The sequence below is a fragment of the Megalobrama amblycephala genome, linkage group LG12 (assembly GCF_018812025.1).
Source record: "Megalobrama amblycephala isolate DHTTF-2021 linkage group LG12, ASM1881202v1, whole genome shotgun sequence".
Lineage (NCBI taxonomy): Eukaryota > Metazoa > Chordata > Actinopteri > Cypriniformes > Xenocyprididae > Megalobrama > Megalobrama amblycephala.
In genome coordinates this window covers 39,517,654-39,543,150 of record NC_063055.1, presented here as the reverse complement: position 1 = coordinate 39,543,150, position 25,497 = coordinate 39,517,654, and the positions used below count along the sequence as shown (strand labels likewise).

The window sequence follows — 25,497 nt, the reverse complement described above, 5'->3', positions numbered from 1 at the left end:
GACCGAACTCAAGTCATGTTTCGCTGACAGAGAATGCCTGCAGGTCCTTGATGGAAGTGAGCACATTCAGGAGCTCTGTCTTCAAAGAGAGGGCCCTTGGATTCGACTGCGATTAAGTTCGCCTGGGATCTGACTGGCCCACAGTGACTTCAGTTGCAGCTGACTGCAGCCAGTGCTGAAGCGGTCTAATATGCATCAACCTGAGCTGCATAACTGTCTCTGAGGACACCATATGTCCCAGGAGCCCCTGAAAATGTTTCAGTGGAACCATTGTTTTCCCCCGAGCAAATTCAGGAGCACATTTATTCGTAAGACGTGCCATCATAGTGACTGAATCCAACTCCATCCTGAGAAAAGAGATGCTCTGCACTGGGGAGAGCTTACTTTTTTCCTTTTTTCCCAGTTGACCTGAAGCCCTAATTGGCTGAGGTTTCTGAGCACCAGGTCCCTGTGCTCAAACAACAAATCTCGAGAGTGAGCTATGTAGTTGAAAATGCGGATATCCACTTCCCTTAACGGGGCAAGGGCGGCCTCAGCGACCCTTATAAAGACTCGAGGTGACAGGGACAGCCAGAAAGGGGGGACATTGTACTGATATGCCTGACCCTCGAAAGCAATCCAAACAAGTGGTCTGCGTCAAGGTAGAATCGAAATATGAAAGTATGTGTCCTTCAGGTCTATTGCCGCAAACCATTCTTGATGGCAAACACGTCAAAATGTGTTTCTGCGTTAACATCTTGAAAAGGAGCTTGTGCAGCGCCCAATTCAAAACTTGCAGAATCTAAGATTGGTCATAACCCACCACCTTTCTTTGGTACGATGAAGTAAGGGCTGTAAAACCCTTTCTTCATCTCGGTTGGAGGTACAGACTCTATTGCATCCTTTGTCAAGAGGACTGCAATCTCTGCATGCAGGACAGGGGTGTTCTTCCCTGCCACCGAGGTAAAAAGAACACCGCTGACCTGGGCGCTTGCCTGGCAAATTGAATAGCATAGCTGAGTCTTGATGAACCAGCACGAGTGGCACCAGAGAAACGTTTTTTAAAGTACCTGTGTTAGGGTTATACTTTCTTCTGATGGTCCCTTTTACACATTCTGTTGACTATAAGTAACATTGCACTTACATGTCTAGTAACTCCCATTAGAGTGTTAGTAGAGTATTAGTAGACTGGTAGGGTTAGGGTTAGAATAAGTTGACATGTACTTGCAAAGTTAGTCAGTAGAATGTCTGTTGGGGGACAATCAAAATAAAAAAGTTAGCAGATATTAAGCAGACAGTCTACTAATATTCTAATGAGAGTTAGACGACACATGGCAAACTGTGCTAACACTTTTTTTTGACGGTCACCAAACAAACATTATACTGACTACAAATAACTGTTCAAGTACGTCAACTAATTCCACTAAGCCAAACCCTAACCTAACAGTCTACTAATAGTCTAATAAGAGTTAGTTGAAATGTATTAGCAAATTAATTGCAAAGTTAAAAAGCTAAACGTAGGTGCAAAGTTACTTATAGTTAGTATAATGTCTAAAGCAGACTATTGAAATAGAGTGTAACCATAGATTAATTTCCATATATCCATGAAAGTATCCAAATATGATGACACTTTTTTATGGGGGATTTGTCTGTGGAGAAGTATTGAGCAGCTGATATTATGAGCATGAGTGTACCACTTGAATGAGGGGGCAAAATAAGAAAAGATGTTTTATTGTCTTACTTTTGTAAAAATGTGAGAGAAATCATAGAAAGACACAGAATCAGAAAAACTGGAATGAAGAATATGTGCAACTTAACAGATGTACTGTAATGGCTTTGTGCAGTACTCACGTGTAAGAGTGTGTGTGCTGTATCACTGGTCTGTGCGTACACCCTACAGATGGCCCGATAGTCATAAAGATTCACCCTGAAAACAAATTTGCAGATTCTTCAGATTTGCAGATTCTATTATTATTAATTCATTTTATTCTGGATTGCTATAAAAATACATTACTAAAATGCAAATGTCAATGACAAACGTGTTTGTGAGTTTGTGTATAAACTCACTGAACTAATGACATATAACTTAAAGAAAATGAACACATGAACTTGTGCAATAAACAATTACAATACACCACCATGTATACTTGTATACACAATGTATATATTTTTCATTTTAGTAATGAGAATGAGTGTGTGTGCATGTGTGTGTGCATGTGTGTGAGTGTGGGAGTAAAGGCCTTTACATCACATTAAATTGTAAATCAGAGATAATTATAGTTATTGCTTGCAGCTCTTTCTGTACCTTAACCACTGATGTGTGCGAAAGTCATTTTACATCCATGTGTATGTGCGAGAGCTGTCTTTGCATTAATTTATGTCTATGTATTTGTGTGTGACCTTCTGTTGTCAGCATGGACAGTGTGCATATGGGGGAATATTTATTAGTAGCAAAGCACTGAATGTACACAGCATTTGTTGTCTCTTTTAGATTACTTTTTTATTTATTATTCTTATTGAATTTTGTGGTATAAAACTATATGTTGAAAACTTTTGAACCGTTTGGACTAGAAAGTCAATTTTCCACCTTACTAGCCAACATTGAAAACACTGTTCCATTTGTATATTGACTTGGAACTTTGAAGATATCATTGCCACCAAGCTTAGTTAGAAAACTAGACCTACCTACTGGTCAGAAACTGTAAAATCTATTATAACAAGAGTTGTTTATAACTAAATAAATCTACTCAAACTCAGAATGTGAACATTTTGGCCCTGTTTGTTATCATTTATTAATTATAACAGGTAGGTTTATTAGCAGATACGGCAGGAACACAATGCATACACAGGTAAATGATGATATTGAGGATTGTTAGCATGTGACGCTGCATTGTTAGCTGCAGAAGATAGTGGGCAGCATCCCAGACTCTCTTGCTCTCACGGAACCAGTGCCAGGAGTTCTGATGGCTATGGCAAAAAGTGCAAAGAAAGTGCCCTATTTCTTCCTCTCCATTTGCCTGTTTGATGGTCAAACCCAGGAGAGAAAAGCAGGCCTTCCAGACTCGGGAGATAAACTGTGTCCTCTATCCAAGACAATATCTTCTGGCAAGCCGAAGTTCCTGAAGACATGGTTGAAGAGTAATTTAGCCATTTCAATGGCTGTGGGCAAGACCTTTAAAGGGATCAAACAGCAGGCCTTGGAAAATCTTTAGACGATGACTAGATTGCAATTGCAATCATTGGAGGCTCGCAGATCGGTCATAAAATTCACTTCCAGATGTGACCATGGTCTTCGTGGAACGGGCAATGGAAGGGGTTTTCTGGTTGGGAGGGTGGCAAGGTGTCTTTGACATGGTGCATTCTCTACAGCCTTGGATGAATCTTGTGATGTCATTTCTCATCCTAGGCCACCAGAACCATTCCTGGACAAGTGAGAGGGTACGAATGGTCCCAGGGTGACCAGTGCCAACAGAGGAATAGATTGATTTGATGAGAGGAATCCGTTGAGATGTTGGCATGTAAATTTTGTTACAAGGGCAGCCTGGCGGAGCTGGCTCAGTGGCAGTGGCCTCTGAAATCCTATCATCCAGGGTCCACTGGATGGCACTGACTACCAGGATGGACTCTGGATGGTTAGAATCTACCTCAGGAGTATGCAGGTGGGACAGAGCATAGGCCTTACAGTTCTTTTACCATGGAAGATAGGTGATTGTGAAATTAAACTAAATAAAGAAGAGGGCCCTGGGATTTAATCGTTTGGCATCTCTGAGATTCTTGAGGTTGCGAAGATTTGTGAACACCAGGAACGGATGACGTGCCCCTTCCAGCCAGTGCTGCCACTTCTTGAGAGCTAACTTGATGGCCAGGAGATCTCAGTTGCTGATGACATAGTTCTGCTCTGTCAGGGTAAGTTTCTTGTAGAAGTATGCCCATGGATGGAAACGGGCTGGATTCTACTGCTGCTGGAAGAGAGGACAGCACCTACTCCTGAGGTGAAGGCATCAACCTCAGCAGTGAAGGGTTTCTCTGGATCAGGGTGACAAAATAAGGGTGCTGATGTGAATACTTCCTTTGGGGTATTGAAAGCATGATCTGCCATGGGTGGACTTGGACTTACTCTTGAGAAGGGAGTTTAACAGAGCTGTGACTTGACTGTAGTTCTTAATGAAATGTCTATAGAAGTTTGTGAATCTGAGGAAGCGTTAGAGTTCTTTTTAATGGTGGATGGAACAGGCCAGTATTTAATGGCTTCCACCTTCCCCTAGTTCATCTTGATGCCATCTGCACTGATGTAACCGAGGAGCTAGGTGGAGCTTTGGTGGAATGAACCCTTCTCAGCCTGGAGGTAGAGTATTCCCTCATCTTGGTGAGCACAAGCAAAACGTGGTGGTGATGTTCAGCCCCAGGATGTCATTGATGTAGATTAAGATGAAGCGGTGGAGGTACTCATGGAAGATCTTGTTCATAAATCCTTGGAACACAGTTGGGGCATTTACTAATCCATATGGCATTACCCAGTATTCATAGTGGCCTGTACTGTTAGGAAAGGTGGTCTTACATTTGTCCACGCTCCAGATCTGGATGGACAAGCTTGCAGAAAAGTGTTCCAGAGCAGCAGGGATGAGGGGAAGACAGTATCAAAACTTAACTGTGATCTTATTGAATGATCTGTAATCAATGAAGGGCCACAAGCCTCTGTTATTCTTGGCCACAAAGAAAAAACTGGAAGCAGCAAGGGGAGGTAGATGGATGAATATAACCTTTATTAGGCCATCAGAAACATATTTCTCCATGGCTTGGATAGATAGAGCCCTCAGCTCCACAGTATGGGTCAGCCAGCGAAGTCTTGAGAGGAGAGGTGAAATGCATCCACTTGTATGGGTTCTGACTCTAGATCTGGAGGAGCTGACGGAGCTGGCTGGTGGAGAGTTGGAGATGACTGCAAGGCAGGTTGATTCTCCTGACAATTTCTCATGCAATGAATGACCCGGATTGACATTTGGATAAATTGTTCAAGACCCATGGTGTTGCCGTAAGCATTGAGTTGCAGCCACAGTGCTGGATTGAGCCCTTGACCATACAGTACGTCATAAGTGGTATCACCAGAAGGCTGTCTGAAAAGCTCGCGGAAATGAGAAAGAAATAAATCCAGCTACTGTGTGATGGGGCTTTCATGGTTCCAAATGGATTCTGCCCATTGTACAGTTCTTCCTAACGACAAGATGAAAAAGATTTTAGCTCCGTCTATAGTAAAGTGCTGCAGCTGCATTTCCAGAGTGAGCAAGCATTAGAGCAGGAAGCCATTGCAGTCCTCCACTGAGCCAGAGTAGGGCGCTGGATTGACCATGGGACTGGCAGCATACACCTGTTAAGAAATGGCTCCAGGAAGGCTGGCGGTGGTGCTCAGTGTCTATGAGGGAATAGAAGAAGTGAGAGTGCATCATAAAACATCAACAAGCTCCAGAAATGGATCGTGAGGATTGGTTCCTGATGGTGTGGTTATAGTCTGGCCTTCTGTCACATACAGGCTTGGACACGATGACCAGGTAAAACTCAAACAGGTAGGTTTATTAGCAGATATGGCAGGAACTCAATGCATAAAAAGGTAAGTGATGATATTGAAGATCGTAAGCAAATGAGATAACTTTGACTCTTCGTCTTACAGAACCGTTGGAGCACACACACACAAGGGGACAATGCTGAGATGAGAGATTACTGGAAGACCACTTAGTTGACGTGATGTCTGGAAGATGGCTTGAATGACTGGAGATCAAGTGATCAGGAACATAAAGCAGGTAAGTAGCATCAGACGAGGCCAGACAATGACTTTGGGAGTGTGTATTATCTACTGTATATAGTGCTGGTGATGAGGGCTAGATGAGTTCCAGGTGTGCATGGTTAAGTGCCTGGGTAGATAATGGGAAAGGTAGTCCATAATTAGTACTCTGGTGAATGTGACGGCTAGATGAGAGACGGAGAGCCTGGCATGTTCGTGACACATAGTGTCTAGTCTATGGGTGAACAGTATAGCTGATAATGTACTACGGTACTTGCTCGAAGTGGGAAAAAAATAAGCACCGATATATTCCTTATGTTTGTATATTGATAATGTGTGTGACATTAAATATCATTTGATGCTAATGTTTGCAACATATATTTCTGTAGTGAACATTTTTGAAACAATTATTTAAAAATTCATATTTTCCTTTAGCATCACTCACTGGAAATTTCACTTGTTATGCTGAGTTACAAAAGTATTATCATTTTGCAGAAATGTTGCCACAGGCAGGTATTTTCAATGAGCCTGGGTTTATGCCTAACTTTAATTGTTTCAAGATATAATCCATAAATGCAATCCATTGGTTGAAATGATTTGGATCAAAACATGAACAGTATGGCATATATTACCAGTTATTTCTGCATTTTCAAATTGTCCTGCCTTGATCAACCTTTTTTAACCCATGAATTGACTCAAATCTTTTCTCCTCCTCACTGTTCATACTCAAGAGAATGTCTTGTGTGTCTTACAGCATTGACATACCTCTTAAAAGAACCCATTGAAACCAGTTTGCTCATCACAGCTCCCTCAGCCTCCCCAAAGAACACACCAGTCTGAAAGAGACAATCCCAGCATCAATATCACAAGCACACTGAGCTAATAGAATGGATTGTGCCTAAGCATTTTTTAAAATAATACAAAAATCGAACAAAACTGATTCAGTGTTTAATTCGTTGTCTTTTATTTCTGCTTCTGATCATGTTTCAGAATGCATTCAGAAATAATTTACATATAAATTCAATTATTCTTTACCACAGCATTCAGAATTGCAGTGGGAATTATAATTGACCTGAATTCTGAATATAGGAATAATATATGGACTAAATGGTTATTATTTAAGTACTTATGAACAGTCAAGTATATGTCCCTCACCAAAGACAGATCCTCTGCCACAATAATGAATCCATTGTTGTCTATGAGGTAACAGCTGATATCCTACATAGGGTGGAGCAACAGAAAGGGGGTAAAAAAATAACAAAAACATGAAAACAGAGTTGTATACTGCAAATACTGTAGTGAAAGAGTAAAAAGAGTAAATATGGACACTCACATCATTGTCACAGCTGATGGAACACTTCCCATCAAGTGCTGCACACTGAAGGATACAAGATAAACACAATATTCTGACAGCAAGCAACATTATGAAAAATGCACATTATACACATTTATAAAATTATTATAGAGAAATTATATACATGAGACCAACGTCATGAAAGAAAGATCAAAGATATATGCATTTAAAAATTGTTGCTTTATTTTTGGCACTGCCCCCAAACTTTTCACGTAATTTCAGGCCATGGTACCGTTATACACACAACAAGTTTTGTAACACCAATGCACTTGTAAAATACATAATTTTTAAAATTAAAAATTCATCTAACGTTAAAGAAACCCCCCACAAATATCATCGTTGACCAGTTGGGAAGGGTTGTAATGTGACTTTCCCCATTTATTTCTACTGGTTATAGTTAACTAAAGGCTATTGTAAAAATTGATGTAACAAAATACACAGGCTAACAATGGATGCTTATACCATATTTTGGGGACATTTATACCCAAAAGTGAGCTACATCTGACCAAAAAAAAAAAAAATAATAATAATAATAAAAAAAAAAAAAATTGGGGATGTCCTCATTTGTAAAAAAATGCATTAAACAAAGTAAATAGAGCGCTGTTAAAATTGTTAAAATGGTTAAAAAAGTTTTTTACAAGGGTTAGGTTATAGGTGAATTCAGGTTGATTGGGACACTTTTCCCAAGTCATCTCAATGGCAAAAAGTTTCCCAATCACCCTGAATTCACCCTAGTATTTATAACTAATGGTAAAAAACAATAGAAGTCTATGGAATGTTCCATTTAAATATAAGTTTGTGTGTGTGTGTGCGTGTGTGTGTGTGTGTGTGTGTGTGTGTGTGTACTATTACCTGTCTGCTGGCAGTCCAGAACTTCCTCTGGAAGAACTCTAGTTTCATCTGAATACCCACAGCTGATGAAACATTAAAACAAACCATAGCAAGATGTCAATGAACTTTCATGATACTAATTCATTCAGAAGCAAAATTCAAATGATAAAACATGCAGATTGTTCCGTTCCTTGATTATGATTGGCTGAAACACGTTTAAAGTTGCTGTAGAATTCTCTGTAAGCACACAATTTATTATTAATAAATTAATGAATGTTTTCTGCTCTGTGTTTATTTGAAATGTCATGTGATTAGCAGTGTTGGGCACATTACTTAAAAAAAGTAATTATTGTTAGTTACTTTTCACAAATAGTAACTGAGTTAGTAACTGAGTTACATCATTATAAAACTAACTAATTACCAGGGAAAGTAACTATTGCGTTACTTTAAAAAAAAAAAAAAAAAACTCAGTGGCTGCTTGCCTCACAGACATGAGAAATATATCCATAGAAAGCTTGAAATGTCTACTTTTAAACGAAATAATTCAAAACGAAAAGAAATAGGCCACTCTCTGATTATGTAATCCGAATGAAATGTGCATTTTCTCTCTAAGCGCGTCCACAGAGATGATGAGAGTCAGCAATGTTAACTTCATCTTCCCAGCCAACACTGATTCAGAAAACATTAGTTTATTAAACAGTTAAAATGTCTCCTTGCAGTTTTTGTCACATTCATAACCATTACTTTTGCCGGTTCTTCGCAAGCTTTGAGTGCTATATGGCCTATATTACATAAACGCTCATTATTATGGTTTACTCTCTCCAGTATTTAAGAAATCAAATGAATATAAATGTGATTAGTCAACTATTGGCTTAAATGAACAAGTCGACTAGAAAAAACTTATTTCACATATTTTTGATCCAGCATGTCACAAAGAGTATTCTGGTTTGAGCTCGCGCTCTGCTCGCATGCTCTGACACACACACACACACACACACACACACACACACATTGACATTTACAAATCAGGTGACCAGCTTAACATTGATATACATTTATGCGTTTGCATTTGATGCATTCCCTGGGAATCAAACCCATGACCTTGATGTTGCTAGCACCATGCTCTACTGCTTAGGAATATAACATAAAAACAACTGTGTCTATAACTGAGTGATATTAGAAAATGATTTCTAATTGCACACTACCAGGGATCCTGTGCCAGTCGGGCCACTGCCATTGAGATGAATGGGAATGTCAACGGATATCTTTATCCAGACAACAGCTGAGCTTGGCGAGCCGCTCAAACAAACAGCCATGTTTTGAAAGCAAGCGCCACAGAGTCAGTGTTTACACTTATCGGGAAATCAAGATACCAATGGCTTACTTAGTTATCATTTATTTTAATTATCGTTGTATATGCATATGATACTGGGATACAGGAAAAAAAAAACTATCAGCTTTAACAAGAAGAGTGTTTATGTTTAAAGGGGTCATGAATTGGGAAATCAAATTTTCTCTGATCTTTTGACATATACAGTGCATTTAAAATGTCTACACACCCCTGTTAAAACAGCTAATTTTGTGATGTAAAAAAATAAAGATAATACATATCAGAACTTTTCCATGTTTAATATGTATCGTGAAAAGCGCTATACAAATAAATGTGAACTGAATTGTATTGAATTGAATTAATGTACAAATGACAACCTTATGCAATGCCACTGAATACCAAAGTGACACAATTCAGGAATAAATAAAGTTGTGCATAAGTGTGCACATCTCCAAACTAATACTTAGTTAAATCACCCATTGATTTTACCACAGCACTCTGTTTGGACAGGAGTCTATCAGCTTGGCACATCTTGACTTGGGAATATTTATCCACTCTTCCTGGCAAAAATTTTCCAGATCTGGTAAATTGCGAGGACGTCTCCTGTGCGCGCACACACACACACTTGTATATGTGGTTTACGGGGACTCTCCATAGGCATAATGGTTTTTATACTGTACACACACACACGCACACACACACACACACTCACTTGTACACACACACAATCACATGCACATACAGACACACGCACACACACAAATTTCCACTTGCACAACTAAAGCGAATGTCAATGTAACACTAATAGCACAAATGATCTCAGATCTGCTTACACAGTAATATCTATAAATACATTAGAGCTCATATCAGACATATCAAGTGTAGTTTACTGTATGTTGCCAGAAACGTCTGTTGATTTTCCAAAGATGGGACAGGAAAGCAATGGAAAGGTCAGTTTGGAAAGGAATGAGAGAGAGTTTTACAAGGGAGAGAAAGTAGAATAAAAATCAATAACAGTATAGTAAATTACAGCAACTTACAGAACATTAAAGTTGTAAACCAATACATGACTACAAAAAGCTTTGCTTTTAGCCTTAGAGAACATTTAAAAAGATGAGAAATGAGTACACACCTCACATTTTTGGAAATATGTTTTTATATCTTTTCATTTGACAACACTGAAGAAATGACACTTTGCTACAATGTAAAGTAGTGAGTGTACAGCTTGTATAACAGTGTAAATTTGCTGTCCCCTCAAAATAACTCAACACACAGACATTAATGTCTAAACCGCTGGCCACAAAAGTGAGTACACCCCTAAGTGAAAATGTCCAAATTGGGCCCAAAGTGTCAATATTTTGTGTGGCCACCATTATTTCCAGCACTGCCTTAACCCTCTTGGGCATGGAGTTCACCAGAGCTTCAAAGGTTGCCACTGGAGTCCTCTTCCACTCCTCCATGAGGACATCACGGAGCTGGTGGATGTTAGAGACCTTGCGCTCCTCCACCTGCAGTTTGAGGATGCCCCACAGATGCTCAATAGGGTTTAGGTCTGGAGACATGCTTGGCCAGTCCATCACCTTTACCATCACCTCAGCTTCTTTAGCAAGGCAGTGGTCGTCTTGGAGGTGTGTTTGGGGTCGTTATCATGTTGGAATACTGCCCTGCGGCCCAGTCTCCGAAGGGAGGGGATCATGCTCTGCTCATTCATGGTTCCCTCAATGAACTGTAGCTCCCCAGTGCCGGCAGCACTCATGCAGCCTCAGACCATGACACTCCCACCACCATGCTTGACTCTAGGCAAGACACACTTGTCTTTGTACTCCTCACCTGGTTGCCGCCACACGCTTGACACCATCTGAACCAAATAAGTTTATCTTGGTCTCATCAGACCACAGGATGTGGTTCCAGTAATCCATGTCCTTAGTCTGCTTGTCTTCAGCAAACTGTTTGCAGGCTTTCTTGTGCATCATCTTTAGAGGAGTCTTCCTTCTGGGACGACAGCCATGCAGACCAATTTGATGCAGTGTGCGGCGTATGGTCTGAGCACTGACAGGATGACCCCCCCCACCCCTTCAACCTCTGCAGCAATGCTGGCAGCACTCATACGTCTATTTCCTAAACACAGCCTCTGGATATGACGCTGAGCATGTGCACTCAACTTCTTCGGTCGACCATGGCGAGGCCTGTTCTGAGTGGAACCTGTCCTGTTAAACCGCTGTATGGTCTTGGCCACTGTGCTGCAGCTCAGTTTCAGGGTCTTGGCAATCTTCTTATAGCCTACGCCATCTTTATGTAGAGCAGCAATTCTTTTTTTCAGATCCTCAGAGGGTTCTTTGCCATGAGGTGCCATGTTGAACTTCCAGTGACCAGTATGAGAGAGTGAGAGTGATAAAGGCCCCGATATACTTCAAACGAAATTGAAGAACAAACTGATATGATGTAATTTCGAACAAAATCAGCCCAAAACGAAGTTCATTTTGTGTTCTTTTTGGAAATTCGAAACGGCACGCCAAAGCGAACTCTCAGGAAAAGTTCGCTCCAGCTGCAAAACACCTTCGTACTACCATTGGTTAGTGACAACAACGTAATAGGAAGTGGCTCCGCCTTCATTCACGTGGGACGAGTCTTTGACTCATTTCGTGTGTTTGAGTTCGTCGAGGTAAGATCTCCAAGGGTGAAAACATGAAAACACTGGATAGCCGCTTTATAGCACAAAATGAAGTTGTGCTTGTAAAAAAATGAGGGACTAATACTGTTTTTCATGTTTGATACTGTAAAGCTGCTTGATTTTAAGCACTGTATTGAATAAAGTGCTATATGAAGACATGACGTGACTGGAGTGCTACTTTGCAGAGCTTGTGCTAACATTCCCATGCTGTTATGATCAGACACTTTTCTTATGCTTTCTATAATAAATGCTTGCTGTTTTCTCATTTTTGTTGTGTTTATTTTGTTACTGAGAAGAAAGTACATGGCACATATTTACATATTCATCTAAACGTCGCTCTCAGCAGTGTGGGCGGCGTCAGATGTTCGGTTACAGTATATTGCAGCTCACGAACTTCGTTTGAAGTATACAGGGGCCTTAACACCAAATTTAACACACCTGCTCCCCATTCACACCTGAGAAATTGTAACACTAACGAGCCACATGACACCGGGGAGAGAAAATGGCTATTTGGACATTTTAGGTGTATTCGACATCGGCTGCGGCTGGATGTAACCGATCAGCGAGAGTAGCTGTGTGCAGGTGGGGAGGAGCTGAAAACGGAGACGTGAAGTCGGACACTTTCTGCTTCCCGTAGTGATGCTCGTGCTGCATTTTTTATCAGTTTTATTTTGATAAACATGACACAATATAACATCGCGACTACATGAAAAGAGTTGTCATGCGGTGAATCCAGCCAATCATGAAACAGCTGTGTCGTCATCAGCGCTCGTGCAGCTCCTCTTGAGAAACTGCGCTGGCTAACTCAGACGGCTGATCTCGAATCGCTCTCGCGGTACTTTGATGCCACGTCACAGTCACATGGCGTCGGCACTGTCTCAAGTCGGACAAAATTTCTTACCGGCATGCACTGCTTCAAGTCAGCCGCCGATCGGTCTGTATGGCGCTGCATCAAGTCAAGCAAGTATTTTCATTTAGGGGTGTACTCACTTTTGTGGCCAGCGGTTTAGACATTAATGGCTGTGTGTTGAGTTATTTTGAGGGGACAGCAAATTTACACCGTTATACAAGCTGTACACTCACTACTTTACATTGTAGCAAAGTGTCATTTCTTCAGTGTTGTCACATGAAAAGATATAAAAACATATTTACAAAAATGTGAGTGGTGTACTTACTTCTGTGAGATACTGTAAATAACATTACAACAGCAATTACAGAACCATTATAGGGTTTATTCCCTGTCTTCTTAGGGGTAGGAACCACTTACAGACCAAGTGACACAGGCGACACAACAATAGCAGAACTGACCAAAAGGGGAGAAACTGTCCGGGGGTGCGTTTCCCGTACAATGACGTAACTCGCTGCTTCGCTACCATAGTATGATGCATCGTTGAACAAATCAACTAGCTAGTCACGACTGTTTCCCGAAACCGTATTGTCGCAAACCTGTCATTCAGCCATGTTGGTTAATGATGTCTCACAGGTAATAACTTCTTTAAGTTAACCCGTTTGAGATCAAATTAATGCTAGATTTTTTGCTATAAATTACAGACATGGCATCTGATGACTAATTCTCATTTTTCTAAGTTATTTTGCCTTATTTCCAGATTTAATCATAGGCTCATTCTTACTTATCAGAGCATGTACACACATGCACAATCTTCAAAACCGGTGCTTAAAATCTAACTAAAATCTAATCAAACTAAAATATGTAAATTATATTCGTATAATAAAAGATATACATTGCACTGAATGTCAGCTTGCTAATTTTGCTCAAGATAACGATTTATTAAGTTCACGTCATGAAAACAAACTACACTTCTACCCACAGCTCGAGAGCTGTCGTTCCAGCCACACAAGTTTGCGATGCAGTTTGCGAATGTTCATTTGAATGATGGTTTCGGGAAACACCAAATCATTGAACTATGTTAGTAACGACGGACCTTGCGATGTTAGTTGGCTAACGATACTTTTGGGAAACGCACCCCAGATATCAGCTGAATCTCTTCAGGATAGTGATTAAAAGAAAGTCTCTTCTGAGAAAAGTCATGCCCACAGCTAGAAGAGTTCAGTCTGTTGTACACTGTTAAAAAAAAAAAAATCTGAATTAAATAAAACACGGATTATTGGAGTATACAATGAAATACTATTTCAGTCTTTCTACTTCAAAATTTGTTGTTTTTCTCACCATTTACGAGATTTTCCATAATTCATGACACAACGCTTCCCTGCCTTCGATGGAATTTTCCGGCAATCCGTGTTTTCACTGTTATATGGTAGGGGGGCGCTATTACACATCTTCTGAACAGTATCTCTACAGCATCTACCGATCCAAAAACTAGCCAAGAAGAAGATCTGCATAAACCAGAAGGAGAACCAGAAAATGTCGAACCCCTGAAGAGGAAACGACTGTGAAGCTTTGGGGTGTGGATGGACTTGATCTACTCCATCTGTGTTTTGATCGTCGTTCATCCTTCTCTTTTTGTTTGTTTAAAAGCCGAAGCTCTGTTCTTTCTTTTGATATATTGCATGTTCAGATATTCATTCAACAACTTATTCTGGGGACTATGAAAGTTTTGTAAAAATGATCAAAAATGCTGATGCTGGCTGGGAAAAGAGTTAATTTAATGTGTTACTTTTTGATATTTCTTATGAATTATTTATGAAATTTACTAGCAATTTCTGAGTGAAATTAGTTTCAAAGTAAATCCTACACTATTTTTTTTTTTTTTTCCCCAGTGTAGTTCACCCGGCTGCCATGATGTTCTATGCTGGTCCAAACTGGTTAATGCTGGCCAGTGATGGTTTGATGTTAGTTTATTGGTGGACCAGCACGGTCTTTTTGTGACTGATTTTCAGGTTAGCGTGAATGTTTTGGACAAGTGGTAAATGAGCACAAAACACAAGCATGATGTGACCAGCATGATGAAACTATGCAGTTGAGCTCTTTAGGCCCAGAGCGCACCAAATTTTTGCCTGTTCTTCAGTTTATGAAGTGAGTGAAAAGCAAACACTGAAGGTTGTGATAGCTTCTTAAGGATAATGCACATAGCATAGCATTTAGAAATGCAAAGGAGGTCAGTGCTTTCTGAGGGCAGTGTGCATGTGAGCAACACCGCGTGAGCTGGTGAAGGAGCTTCAGGCATGTGCGTGTGTGTGTGTGTGTGTGTGTGTGTGTGAGGAAATGAGAGAAATGCTAGGGCACGCTCTGCCAGTTCTCTGCCTGCGGACACTCAGTGATGTCAGAGCAGTTCAACAGAACACTGTGTGTGTGTGTGTGTGTGTGTGTGTGTGTGTGTGTGTGTGAGAGAGATAGATAGAGAGAGAGAGAGAGAGTCAAAGAGTGGCCCTTGACAATGAGAGTGTGTTTTTATTTGAGTGTGGTTATGTATGAGGCAATGGATGTGAAGATGATACCAAGCAAAACATGAAGGTTTTGGCATACATGCACATATACAGAGAACGAAAGAGAGATAGAAAAAGGCACAGAAGAAGAAAATGACTGTCGTCCAGTAATGCAAGTTATTATTTCTGGGATTCTGAGCTTTAATCTGATCAGACATGCTGGACTAACCCTGGACACGCTGACAGGAGGAACGCTCTAGAAACCATGACAGGTGAGTTCACGTAACAGCCATAAAGTCAAGAATTAAACGGCTGGTAATCTTTATGTTACGGGTCTAATTAGCAATTATTCAGACATTATTCAGTGTCATTATTCAGTTAATAACAGTCAATAACAGTGTCGATGTTACAAATGTTATGAAGCAAAGTCAATTCAGCTCAACAGAAGACAATAATGTCATCATCCAGCTCAGTTCAGTTCAAGTTTTGCATAGTGTCAGTGCAGTCCAATCGATAATACAGTATTACTGAATATTAAATACTTGTTCCTTTACTTTCGTTCATTTGAGCGTATCAGTTTTGGTAAACATTTTCATGTGCTTTAAGAGACTCCTAATTTGCTTTCAAATATATACAAAAATAAACATTCAACATGGTTGAAAATATGGAGGGAGGACATCCCTGTTCTCATTAGTCTGACGTTTGTGTTTTTAATTTAGCAACCCTTCGGGTCAGAGAACAAATCCACTGCTCAAGCGTTCTATCTGTGTATAATAAGGGTAGCAAAAAACAACATTTAAGTGCGAATACAAAGCAAACTGTCAGCTGATTTCTTGCTATGGTGCTTGACAAACATAAACTCAAATGTCTTACATACATCCTAGCTATTTTCTTCTGCAAAATTATGCACAATATACAAAATCAACCACTGCTGCCAAAGTTTTGTTGGCAACAAAATCATTACAGAAACATTTAATTGTATATCCAGGATTAATAGGATTTTCCCAAGAAGGATATGCTTGTTGCTCCTGGAATAACAAAACAAATATCTATCTGGCAAACTCCACACTTATGAAAGTCACCATGTCCAAGTACTTATCTTCAGGTTGGCATATAGTAAGTACCCAGCAAATTCCTTTATAAATGCATCAGCTAAAATACACAAATTTATTTTATAACCCAATAATAATAGTCATTTTCTTTCACTGAATTCAGTCCAGCTCTCCATCAGTGTTTACACATACCTGTGGCTTTGGGGGAAATGTCAAACGAAAGTGACACATATTCCCTAGAAATATAAAATGTTAAGATTTTAATGTGTGACATTCTTACTCTAAGCTTATCTAGCATATATAGTATTAAATATGGATTTAGTTTCTTTACAGAGACTGCAGTGACCTGTAGCTGTCCAATTTGTTGACATTCTATTTTGAAATCTCTGTAATTGATGTCTTTGGGGTGTTTTATATTGTATACAAATACAGATACTGGCTTCACACACTAGGAAGTATTACAACTCATACTTGAGACAACATTAAAAACATCAACGCATACATGATTTCAGTCACACACAATAATACTAAGCACCGCATCAGAGACGGGAACAAATCAGGCATGTGCAAAAAGATAAACCAAGTCCTTTTAGCATCTGAATATCCTTATTTTACTTTATAATTTCGTTTTTATTTAATTTATTTGTCCCATTTAAGCATGTGCCTGTCATATTTAAGTTCTAATTCTAAGACCGCACAAGCCCCTCCCCCTCTCCCAACATCCCTTGTCACAGCCAATAGTTAACACTCACAAATCCCACAAAACCCAAGATAGGGATTGCCCCTGTATGAGTTCTTGTTTTTATATTTAAAAGATTATGTAGTTAAGTAATATTACACAAGCAATGATGTTTTCACAATTATTAGCACAATAAATGTGATATTAATTGTATATAACAGTTCAATAACCAATAAGTTAATATTAACTGACAGTTTCAAGACACAATATTGTCTTGAATATTGTATTTCCCCCAACAAAAATAGTACCAAACAAAACAGAACAGTTGCGTCAACAGAGAGTAGTGCTTTGTTCTTGAATGATTCAGCATTTTTGAACAAATCGGGTGAGTAAATGATTCAATGATGCATGTGCTCTCTCTACACTGTGGAAGAAGAACCAATATTATTATTATTTTATTTAAAAAAAACAACAACAAAAAAACTTCAATCTTATAACATTGTTTATGCAATTGTAATTGCAGTGAAAAAGCATTAATTCCACCGTTGAGCTGCATTAAAAAATAATCTATGAAAATACATCTAAATACCATTTCAGATGCAGCTTTTATGCCACCTCTGCAGTGTAAAGATGACATTTGAGAAAATCTGTTTAGGAGGTTTAGACTAGTCGGTTGCAAAATTTATGTTTAAACATTTATGAAATTAGTTGTTGCACACATCCCTACTTTAGACCATGCCAAAGAGCTCCATACTCCTCGTGTTGTTTGCCTTTAGGCCCTAGGAATCAAAGGCCCCCACAACTCAAGACTTTGTTTAAAAACATTCAGTCACTTCGAGCAGTCTCCATTACACACAAATAGCTGGTTGGACCAATGCCATTTGTGTGTGGGATCTAGACAAAAGGAGAGTCCAACCGGGAAGTGTGCTGGTTGGAACAAGCCTTATGACCAGCTGCTATTGCCCCAACATAGATTTTGAGCCTGGATATAGATAGATCTGTACACTCTTGATGAAACAGGAGGTCTGTGTATGCACCATTGTGGTGATTACAGAGGGACTCTCAATTGATTTGGTGGCTATGATTTGAAATATATGGCAGTCATGTGTTATTAGTATCTAATATTGAAGAATATTACTGAATATAAAAATGCAGTAATCAGCAATATTAACTTATCCATTGTTGTTCAGTAGTTGCACAAGGAGGATGGTTGGTCAGTGTAGTATTTGTCCCGCCCTCCTCCACTGTGATTGGATGGATGGGTAAAAAGTGACAGTGATGAGCATTGCATTTTACCCAAAGTTGAAGAGTTAAAAAAAAAAAGACAAACTCGTGAAATATTATTATGGTAAATAGTGCATCAAAATGCAGTGCCATCAGTTTGCCTAAAAGAACACAGAACATCTGAATGTTTTAAGCACCATTTACACATGGTAGGGAGCAGGTGTTGATTTCTTTCGTACCAACTAACATTCTGAAATTTTCATGAATCCAAGAATTTATGTCATACCGGCTTTACAAACGATTTACAAAAAAAATCATTCTGCTCATGTTTCATGAATGTGGCCCATTGAGCTTCCACTTCTCCAGCTGTGGGTGCCAAATCATCCCACAAGCCTGCAAGAGCAGGTCCCACCTGACAAGAGATGCCTTCATTAGGGTTACCAAGTTTGGAAACCACAGCATTTTGGGCCACAACTGCGCAATCAAAAAGATTGATTCTTTGTTGCCCTCCGACAGTTGGGAATACCAATATGGCCACTGCTTGAAGAACATAGACAAATCATATATGATTATAATTGTGTATTTATTTGGTTTTGTGTTTTATCTGTCTCTTCCCTGTGCCCTTGTTGACACCGGACTACATCCGCATATATGTCATAAAAACATGCCTTCCGGTTAACTCGTATAACTCACAACTCCTGCTTTCTGCTCGTGAGCTCCCTCTGTTGCTCTGGCTGAAGGAATTACAGAAAAGTGAGACTAGAGAGATCACTCAAACCTCCTCAGATCTCATAATTTCGTGGAAAATTAATAGAAATGCAACTGTGCAACTGAATCGGTATGTGTTCTCTTTTTATGAGAAATGTTAAATACCATAATACATTTTTTTTTTTCCTGTAAAACATATCAATGTCAAATATCGATGCTGGAGTTTTGAGTCTTTAATTAAAGACCAAACGTTCACTTCTGTCATGCTCATTTTGTGATCTAGCTGGTTTTCAGTCAGCTGGTCAAATGGTGGGGCTTTGTGGTGTTGTTCTATGAAGATGTGTTAAGGGCGGGTTTTAGGGCAGTGCTGCGGGGCTACTGGCTCGACAGTGGAAACGCAATTTAATTTTGGCCTTGGTGCTTGAGGTCCGAGGCTATTGGCCCCGGCCGGCACGTTGTTACCTCTGGCTCGCACTGGCCCAACAGTGTAAAAGCGGCTAATGACAGTCACAGAGGGCCCCAAGCCTGTCAAAGGAGCATCTGTCATGTCAACTTTGCATAGGAACACTTGAAGCAAGGCAACCTCCTCTTGGTAAAAACAGTTCCTGCCCTCAAACTCTGACCACAGCTAGACTGTGCCACATAAACGAGGGACCCTTGAATTCATGTGGGTCTTATGCAACAAGTAAAGGGGAGTAGCCATAATCATCATCCCCTAGAGGCATGCTGACAAAGCGGCAACCTAAGGTTTGACTAAAAAACAGTGGCAAAAACGCCCAGACTATGCTTGCCTGAGAAGCGAAGCTGTCATTGTGCCCAAATTAAGCATGGTTTTTGATCTGTTAGTTTTTGACCAAGGAGCTAAGGACAGATGAATGTGACGAGGAGATGTGATAAGAAGCAATCTGAATATTGCATGCATCATTCAAGTCTTCTGACACAAACCAGTCTCTCAATGTGTAAATCGATCTTGAATGGAAACTTTCTGAGCTGCGTTATTATTTCATTATTTGGTTATATTTTGCATTATGTCTGATGTGCAGCACTTTGGTCAGCACTCTTAAATGTGCTTTATAAATAAACCTTGATCTTAACCTTGACCTATTATGGCTTGCAATCACATATTATCCATGTCCATGTCCATTGCAATGAAATAAATGCTTTTTTTTAGTATATTGCATATAAAGCTGGATATATTTATATGTGAAAATGTATATATAAAGCTGTGCAATAACATTGTTTACATTTTGCAATGATATAAACAATCACAAATCACGATATTGCTTTACGTGAGGGTACTGTATGTATGCGGGTAAAGCTGGACGTACTATATATCCAACTTTATCAATGGGTGATAAAATAGATGACCAAATCCAGATTACTAGTGCCCTAAACCGGACTACATATTACAACGTAGGTTATTAGCTATATAAAGAACAACATGTGGCAGACAGCATTGGGTCACTTCAAGTGTTTTTATTTGAAATGTTTGTGATTATTTTTGACTGGTTTATCTATGAAGATTGTGTCATCGTAATTAATATACTGTTTGTGTGAGAACAACAAAAGTCTGAGAATCAAGGCCAAATGAAAGCAATGATAACTTAGTCCATTTCTTTATCTCTTCACTAGGTGTTGTCTTTGCATTATCCAGCCTGTTATTACTCCAGACAGTCTCCTCTTGCCCCAAAGAGTGCTTGTGTGACACTCACACCAAAGTGGTGGACTGCCGGGGACGAGGACTGTATGATGTTCCACGTCAACTCCATCAAGACACCCTGGAGCTGTATCTCCAAAATAACCGTCTCCGAGGCCTGGGCTCCATGTCCTTTAGAGAGACACCACAACTTCAAATTCTGGACCTGGCCAACAATTCAATCACAATGCTTTCCCCCAGTGCCCTTCTGGGACTTAGAAGCTTGAAGGTCCTCAGCCTGGCCAATAACTCTATCCGGGAGGTGGACCGGCGCCTTCTGGTGTCAATAAGAAATCTAACTACATTGGACCTGTCCTTTAACACCATAGGTGGTCTACCTGGAGCTCTTGCTGATAGTTTCCACTATCTTACCCATCTGTCTCTCCATCACAATCGGCTAACTAAGCTGGACCGTATACACCTGGAGGCTCTCGGAAATCTGAAATTTCTGCAACTGAAGGGCAATCCTTGGAGATGTGACTGTCATCTCATAGGACTCAAACTATGGTTGGAGACGTTTGCCTTCAAAGGTAACAAATCCCTCAAATACGGTTTTCATTTTAAAGAAACAAAACAAAAACAATAAAACACAGTTAAATGTTCCTTCTTTGAAATTAATTCAGGTAAAAATCTTTCTAAATAATGACAAGTTGTGCTACATTTTTCACCCGATATTGTTCCACCCTAAATTTTCCACCCAACATATAATATTGCCAAAAGCACAAAGGCAGAATAATTTCTCATTTTCTATCACAGAAAATAAAGCCTATGTTATGCTCTTTGTGAAGTTTAGCTTGAGTGCCCTGTCTTGCACTCAGCCAGTGCAATTCTTTTCTAGGTAAGTGTGGATGAGTTAATCGCTTTGCGAACCTCACAATTGGATGGGCAGATCATCTGACATACAGACTTAATGCAGCTGGCTCCAGATTTGGGCTGCACCTGTTAGAGCTCTATGGATTTTCCCTCTAGTCAGCAGACCATGGAACAAGTTTTTGGATCATTCTTGCATCATGTCTATTTAGAACTGCTATTGCTAGTTTGTTTAAGAAGTTGGATCGAGGAGTGACCTGCAGTTTATTTATTTTTTTGCTAAACTTGGGTTGTGATCATGTATGTTAGGCAGTAAAAAGAGGCCTATGTGTTTGTGTATGCATTAAGTGAGTTATGAATTTTGTACTTTGGCCTTTGGACACCCTGAAGCCACTTCACATCATCCTCTCGGGTTGTGCCCGTATTGATTGCATGTCAGAAATGAACAAATTGTCGATATTTGCCCCTGGAACTGATTTCCAGGGATTTTTATTTTTTTAATTAATTTATTTTTTTAATTTTTAATTGTAAGGGCAGTTTTTATATTTGCTTTATTTACTCTTTCCCCACCATTGACTGAATTTTCTATTTATATGTTATATGGTAACATATAAAGTTATATGGTAGGGGGCGCTATAACGCATCTTCTGAAAGTGTAGAGAATCTCAGAATCAAAACACAGTTGAAAAAGAAGCAGAAACAAGCGATAAATGTATATCTTATGCACGTAGTACTTTCAGAAAACAGCATGCGGGTCTTCAAGCAGACATCCCGACCTGTGAACTACAGACACGCCATGGTTTAAAGTCATATTAAAATGCACACAAAGGAATCGATAAGAGGAATCAAATTTTAAATTTTATAACAAGTATTCGATTCCAGAATTGAAAACAATTTTCGATTCCCAACCCTAACTGCCATTGATTTTTTACTCTAAAACAAGCATCACGCATAATAAAATATATCTGTATTTATTGGCTAGGCTGATGGAATTTAATTTTCACGTCCCATCAACACAAACTTACTGTAGGTTACACTTTATTTTAAGGTGACATAGTTATATTGTAATTACTTAAATAAGTACTGAGTAATATTAATCAATGTCTTGTACTTAGTATAGAGTTACGGTTAGGGTTTGGTTTAGGATTAGTTACTTGTAATTATGCATTATTTACTGTTATTACAACAGTAAGTACATGTAAAATAAAGTGTTACCAGGGACAATTCCACTCAAGCACCATCTTGTTCAGTGTCGAGTGCTCACAGCTCGCTCCTCACAAGGATACAAGCAACAGTTTTCTGGTTAGCAGCCCTGAGCTTTACATAGTGAAGATGACCTCCATCTCCATCATCATTTTCTCTTTCTTTCTTAGGTGGAGTGGTCGACAGCATCACGTGCGTCCAGCCTCATCTCATGCTGGAGCGAGACCTCCGGCACATTCCCTACGAGCTTTTCCACGCCTGCATGATCACCAGCTACAGCTACATGTTCGCCAACATCCACTACCTGGACGGCAAGCACCGAATGCTCAGCGGACAGCTCCATCCGAGCCCCAGAGCGCCGTCCGGGAGTGATTTCAGCCCCCCGGGAGAGGCCATACTCCCCGAGTGTGAGGCCAAGCAGAGACCCCGGCCTGCGAACTACAGACACGCCATAGCCACAGTCGTCATCACGGGAGTGATTTGTGGAATCGTGTGTTTGATGATGTTGGCAGCAGCTGTTTACGGATGTGCGTATGCAGCAATTAACGCCAAGTATCAAAGAGAGCTGAAGCAGAAAGCAAAAGAGGCGGGTGTAGGAGAAGAGCGGAAAAACATTGAAAGAGAGGAGAAGAAGGAACCGCTGGAGTGATGAGAAGACAAATACACATCAATGATGCACTCCACAGTATCCACATACAGTTGTGTACCTAAGTTCTTTTAAGGCTAGTCGGTGCACTTGGAAGCCATACTGGCGATGTCCCCGGGCAGCTATTTTCTAGTCATGCAAATACAGCTCCTACCTAAAAGGGAAAGATGGTTTATCAAGATAGCATACGCTTCTTCTTTAGCCTCAATCAGGCTGGGAAAGCTGTATTTTTCAGGCTGCTAAAGCAAATGCACATGCACTAGAGTAAAACCAATAGGCGATACTTCTGGTAAAAAGGCAGTTGGCTCTTTGTCAATCCAAACAAACATTACAAGACTACATGTCCTGCTGTTTCAAAGGACAAGTTTGCAGATTTTCAACTTGTAGCTTTGTATTGTCAGTAGTGTATGTGTTACCTGCAACCAGATATTCCCATTTATTTAACTTTTGACAGCTCCAAGGCAGATCATACTTCTGTCCAGTGCATTAGTGAAAGTTTTTGGTGAAAGGGAACACCACAGCTCTTTTTCTCATTTTTCTTTAGTCGTGTAGAACCAGTTTAAAAAACTCCTTTTAACTGCATAGATAACAAACATTTTATTAAAAGCCCATCTTGCCAACAGTGAATTACCCTTTTAATTGTGCAACAAAATGCCACAACATTGTAAATTCCACCACAAATATTTCAAATATATTCAAATATTTGTAAAATCAACCACAAACGGGAAAGAGAATGATTAGAGGTTCAGGGGTCGGCAACCTTTTTTGTCATGAAGTGCCATTTTCTTTAAAAATTTGTTTATTGAGATGTGTAAAGTTTCCTAGTTAATCACTGTGATTAATCCACCACACATAATCATATTTTAAAAGTTCATAGCAGCTTATTTGAAAGATTAACACACTTTACTGTTGAAACCTGAAGATAAAACACGACTTGATCAATCACAAACTTGCTTATTTGATTAGTAACAGAAATAGTGCAGAACTTTAAGTATTTCTGAAGCAATTTTTCCATAAAATTGTATTTAAATTAGTCAAAAGCCTACAAGTTAGTTTTTTAAGGTTTAAAGGTGCCCTCGAATGAAAAATTTAATTTACCTTGGCATAGTTGAATAACAAGAGTTCAGTACAAGGAAAAAACATACAGTGAGTCTCAAACTCCATTGTTTCCTCCTTCTTATATAAATCTCATTTGTTTAAACGACCTCCGAAGAACAGGCGAATCTCAACATAACACCGACTGTTACGTAACAGTCGGGGTGTACGCCCCCAATATTTGCATATGCCAGCCCATGTTCCCAACATTATGAAAGGCATTAGACAAGGGCAGCCAGTAACATCTGGATCTGCACAGGTGAATCAACAGACTAGGTAAGCAAACAAGAACAATAGCGAAAAATGGCAGATGGAGCAATAATAACTGACATGATCCATGATATCATGATATTTTTAGTGATATTTGTAAATTGTCTTTCTAAATGTTTCGTTAGCATGTTGCTAATGTACTGTTAAATGAGGTTAAAGTTACCATCGTTTCTTACTGTATTCACGGAGACAAGAGCCGTCGCTATTTTCATTTTTAAACACTTGCAGTCTATATAATACATAAACACAACTTCATTCTTTATAAATCTCTCCAACAGTGTAGCATTAGCCGTTAGCCATGGAGCACAGCCTCAAACTCATTCAGAATCAAATGTAAACAATATAACAGTATACAATACTCACATAATCCGACGCATGCATGATGAACACTTTGTAAAGATCCATTTTGAGGGTTATATTAGCTGTGTGAACTTTGTTTATGCACTGTTCAAGGCAAGCGCGAGCTCTGTGGGCGTGGAGCACGAGAATTAAAGGGCCAGTAGCCCTGAATCGGCTCATTTATAATGATGCCCCAAAATAGGCAGTTAAAAAAATGAATTAAAAAAAATCTATGGGGTATTTTGAGCTGAAACCTCACAGACACATTCAGGGGACACCTTAGACTTATATTTTTAAAAAAAGTTCTAGGGCACCTTTAAATTAGACTTTGAATAACAGATTTCCAACATGACCCTACTGAACCCCACTACCTGTGAACAGAGTTTGCACATCACCGTCATTGTGTTTAATAGGACTCTACATACTTAGTCTTGCACAGTTTAATTCTCACACTTTAATAGTATTTATAACTCCTAACTTAGTAAACAA

The 25,497-nt window shown here is 39.6% G+C and overlaps 2 protein-coding genes across 4 annotated transcripts in view; one reads left to right on the top strand and one right to left on the bottom strand.

Moving 5' to 3' along the window:
* The window catches only part of cacna2d3a (calcium channel, voltage-dependent, alpha 2/delta subunit 3a), a 127,576-nt gene that overhangs the window by 7,297 nt on the left and 94,782 nt on the right, over positions 1-25,497 (bottom strand). For all 3 annotated transcript variants that reach the window (XR_007187640.1, XM_048211103.1, XM_048211104.1), the window contains 5 exons: positions 7,962-8,023; positions 7,089-7,133; positions 6,911-6,973; positions 6,521-6,591; positions 1,831-1,906 (listed from right to left, as the gene is read on the bottom strand). Coding sequence is in view for 2 of the 3 variants with exons in the window: in XM_048211103.1 (XP_048067060.1) it covers positions 1,831-1,906; positions 6,521-6,591; positions 6,911-6,973; positions 7,089-7,133; positions 7,962-8,023 (317 nt within the window). In the remaining variant the exon portion in view is untranslated. The remainder of the gene's footprint in view (positions 1-1,830; positions 1,907-6,520; positions 6,592-6,910; positions 6,974-7,088; positions 7,134-7,961; positions 8,024-25,497) is intronic.
* LOC125280530 (leucine-rich repeat and transmembrane domain-containing protein 1) lies at positions 15,156-24,491 on the top strand. Its single transcript, XM_048211105.1, has 3 exons — positions 15,156-15,558; positions 20,582-21,175; positions 22,829-24,491. The coding sequence occupies exons 1-3, from the start codon at positions 15,552-15,554 to the stop codon at positions 23,305-23,307; spliced, it is 1,080 nt and encodes a 359-aa protein (XP_048067062.1). The 5' UTR covers positions 15,156-15,551; the 3' UTR covers positions 23,308-24,491.

Bases quoted from the DNA above. Each gene is read 5' to 3' on its own strand.
- LOC125280530 (XM_048211105.1), top strand. The intron at 21,176-22,828 runs GTAACAAATCCC...TTTCTTTCTTAG, and splicing joins GGAGACGTTTGCCTTCAAAG to GTGGAGTGGTCGACAGCATC.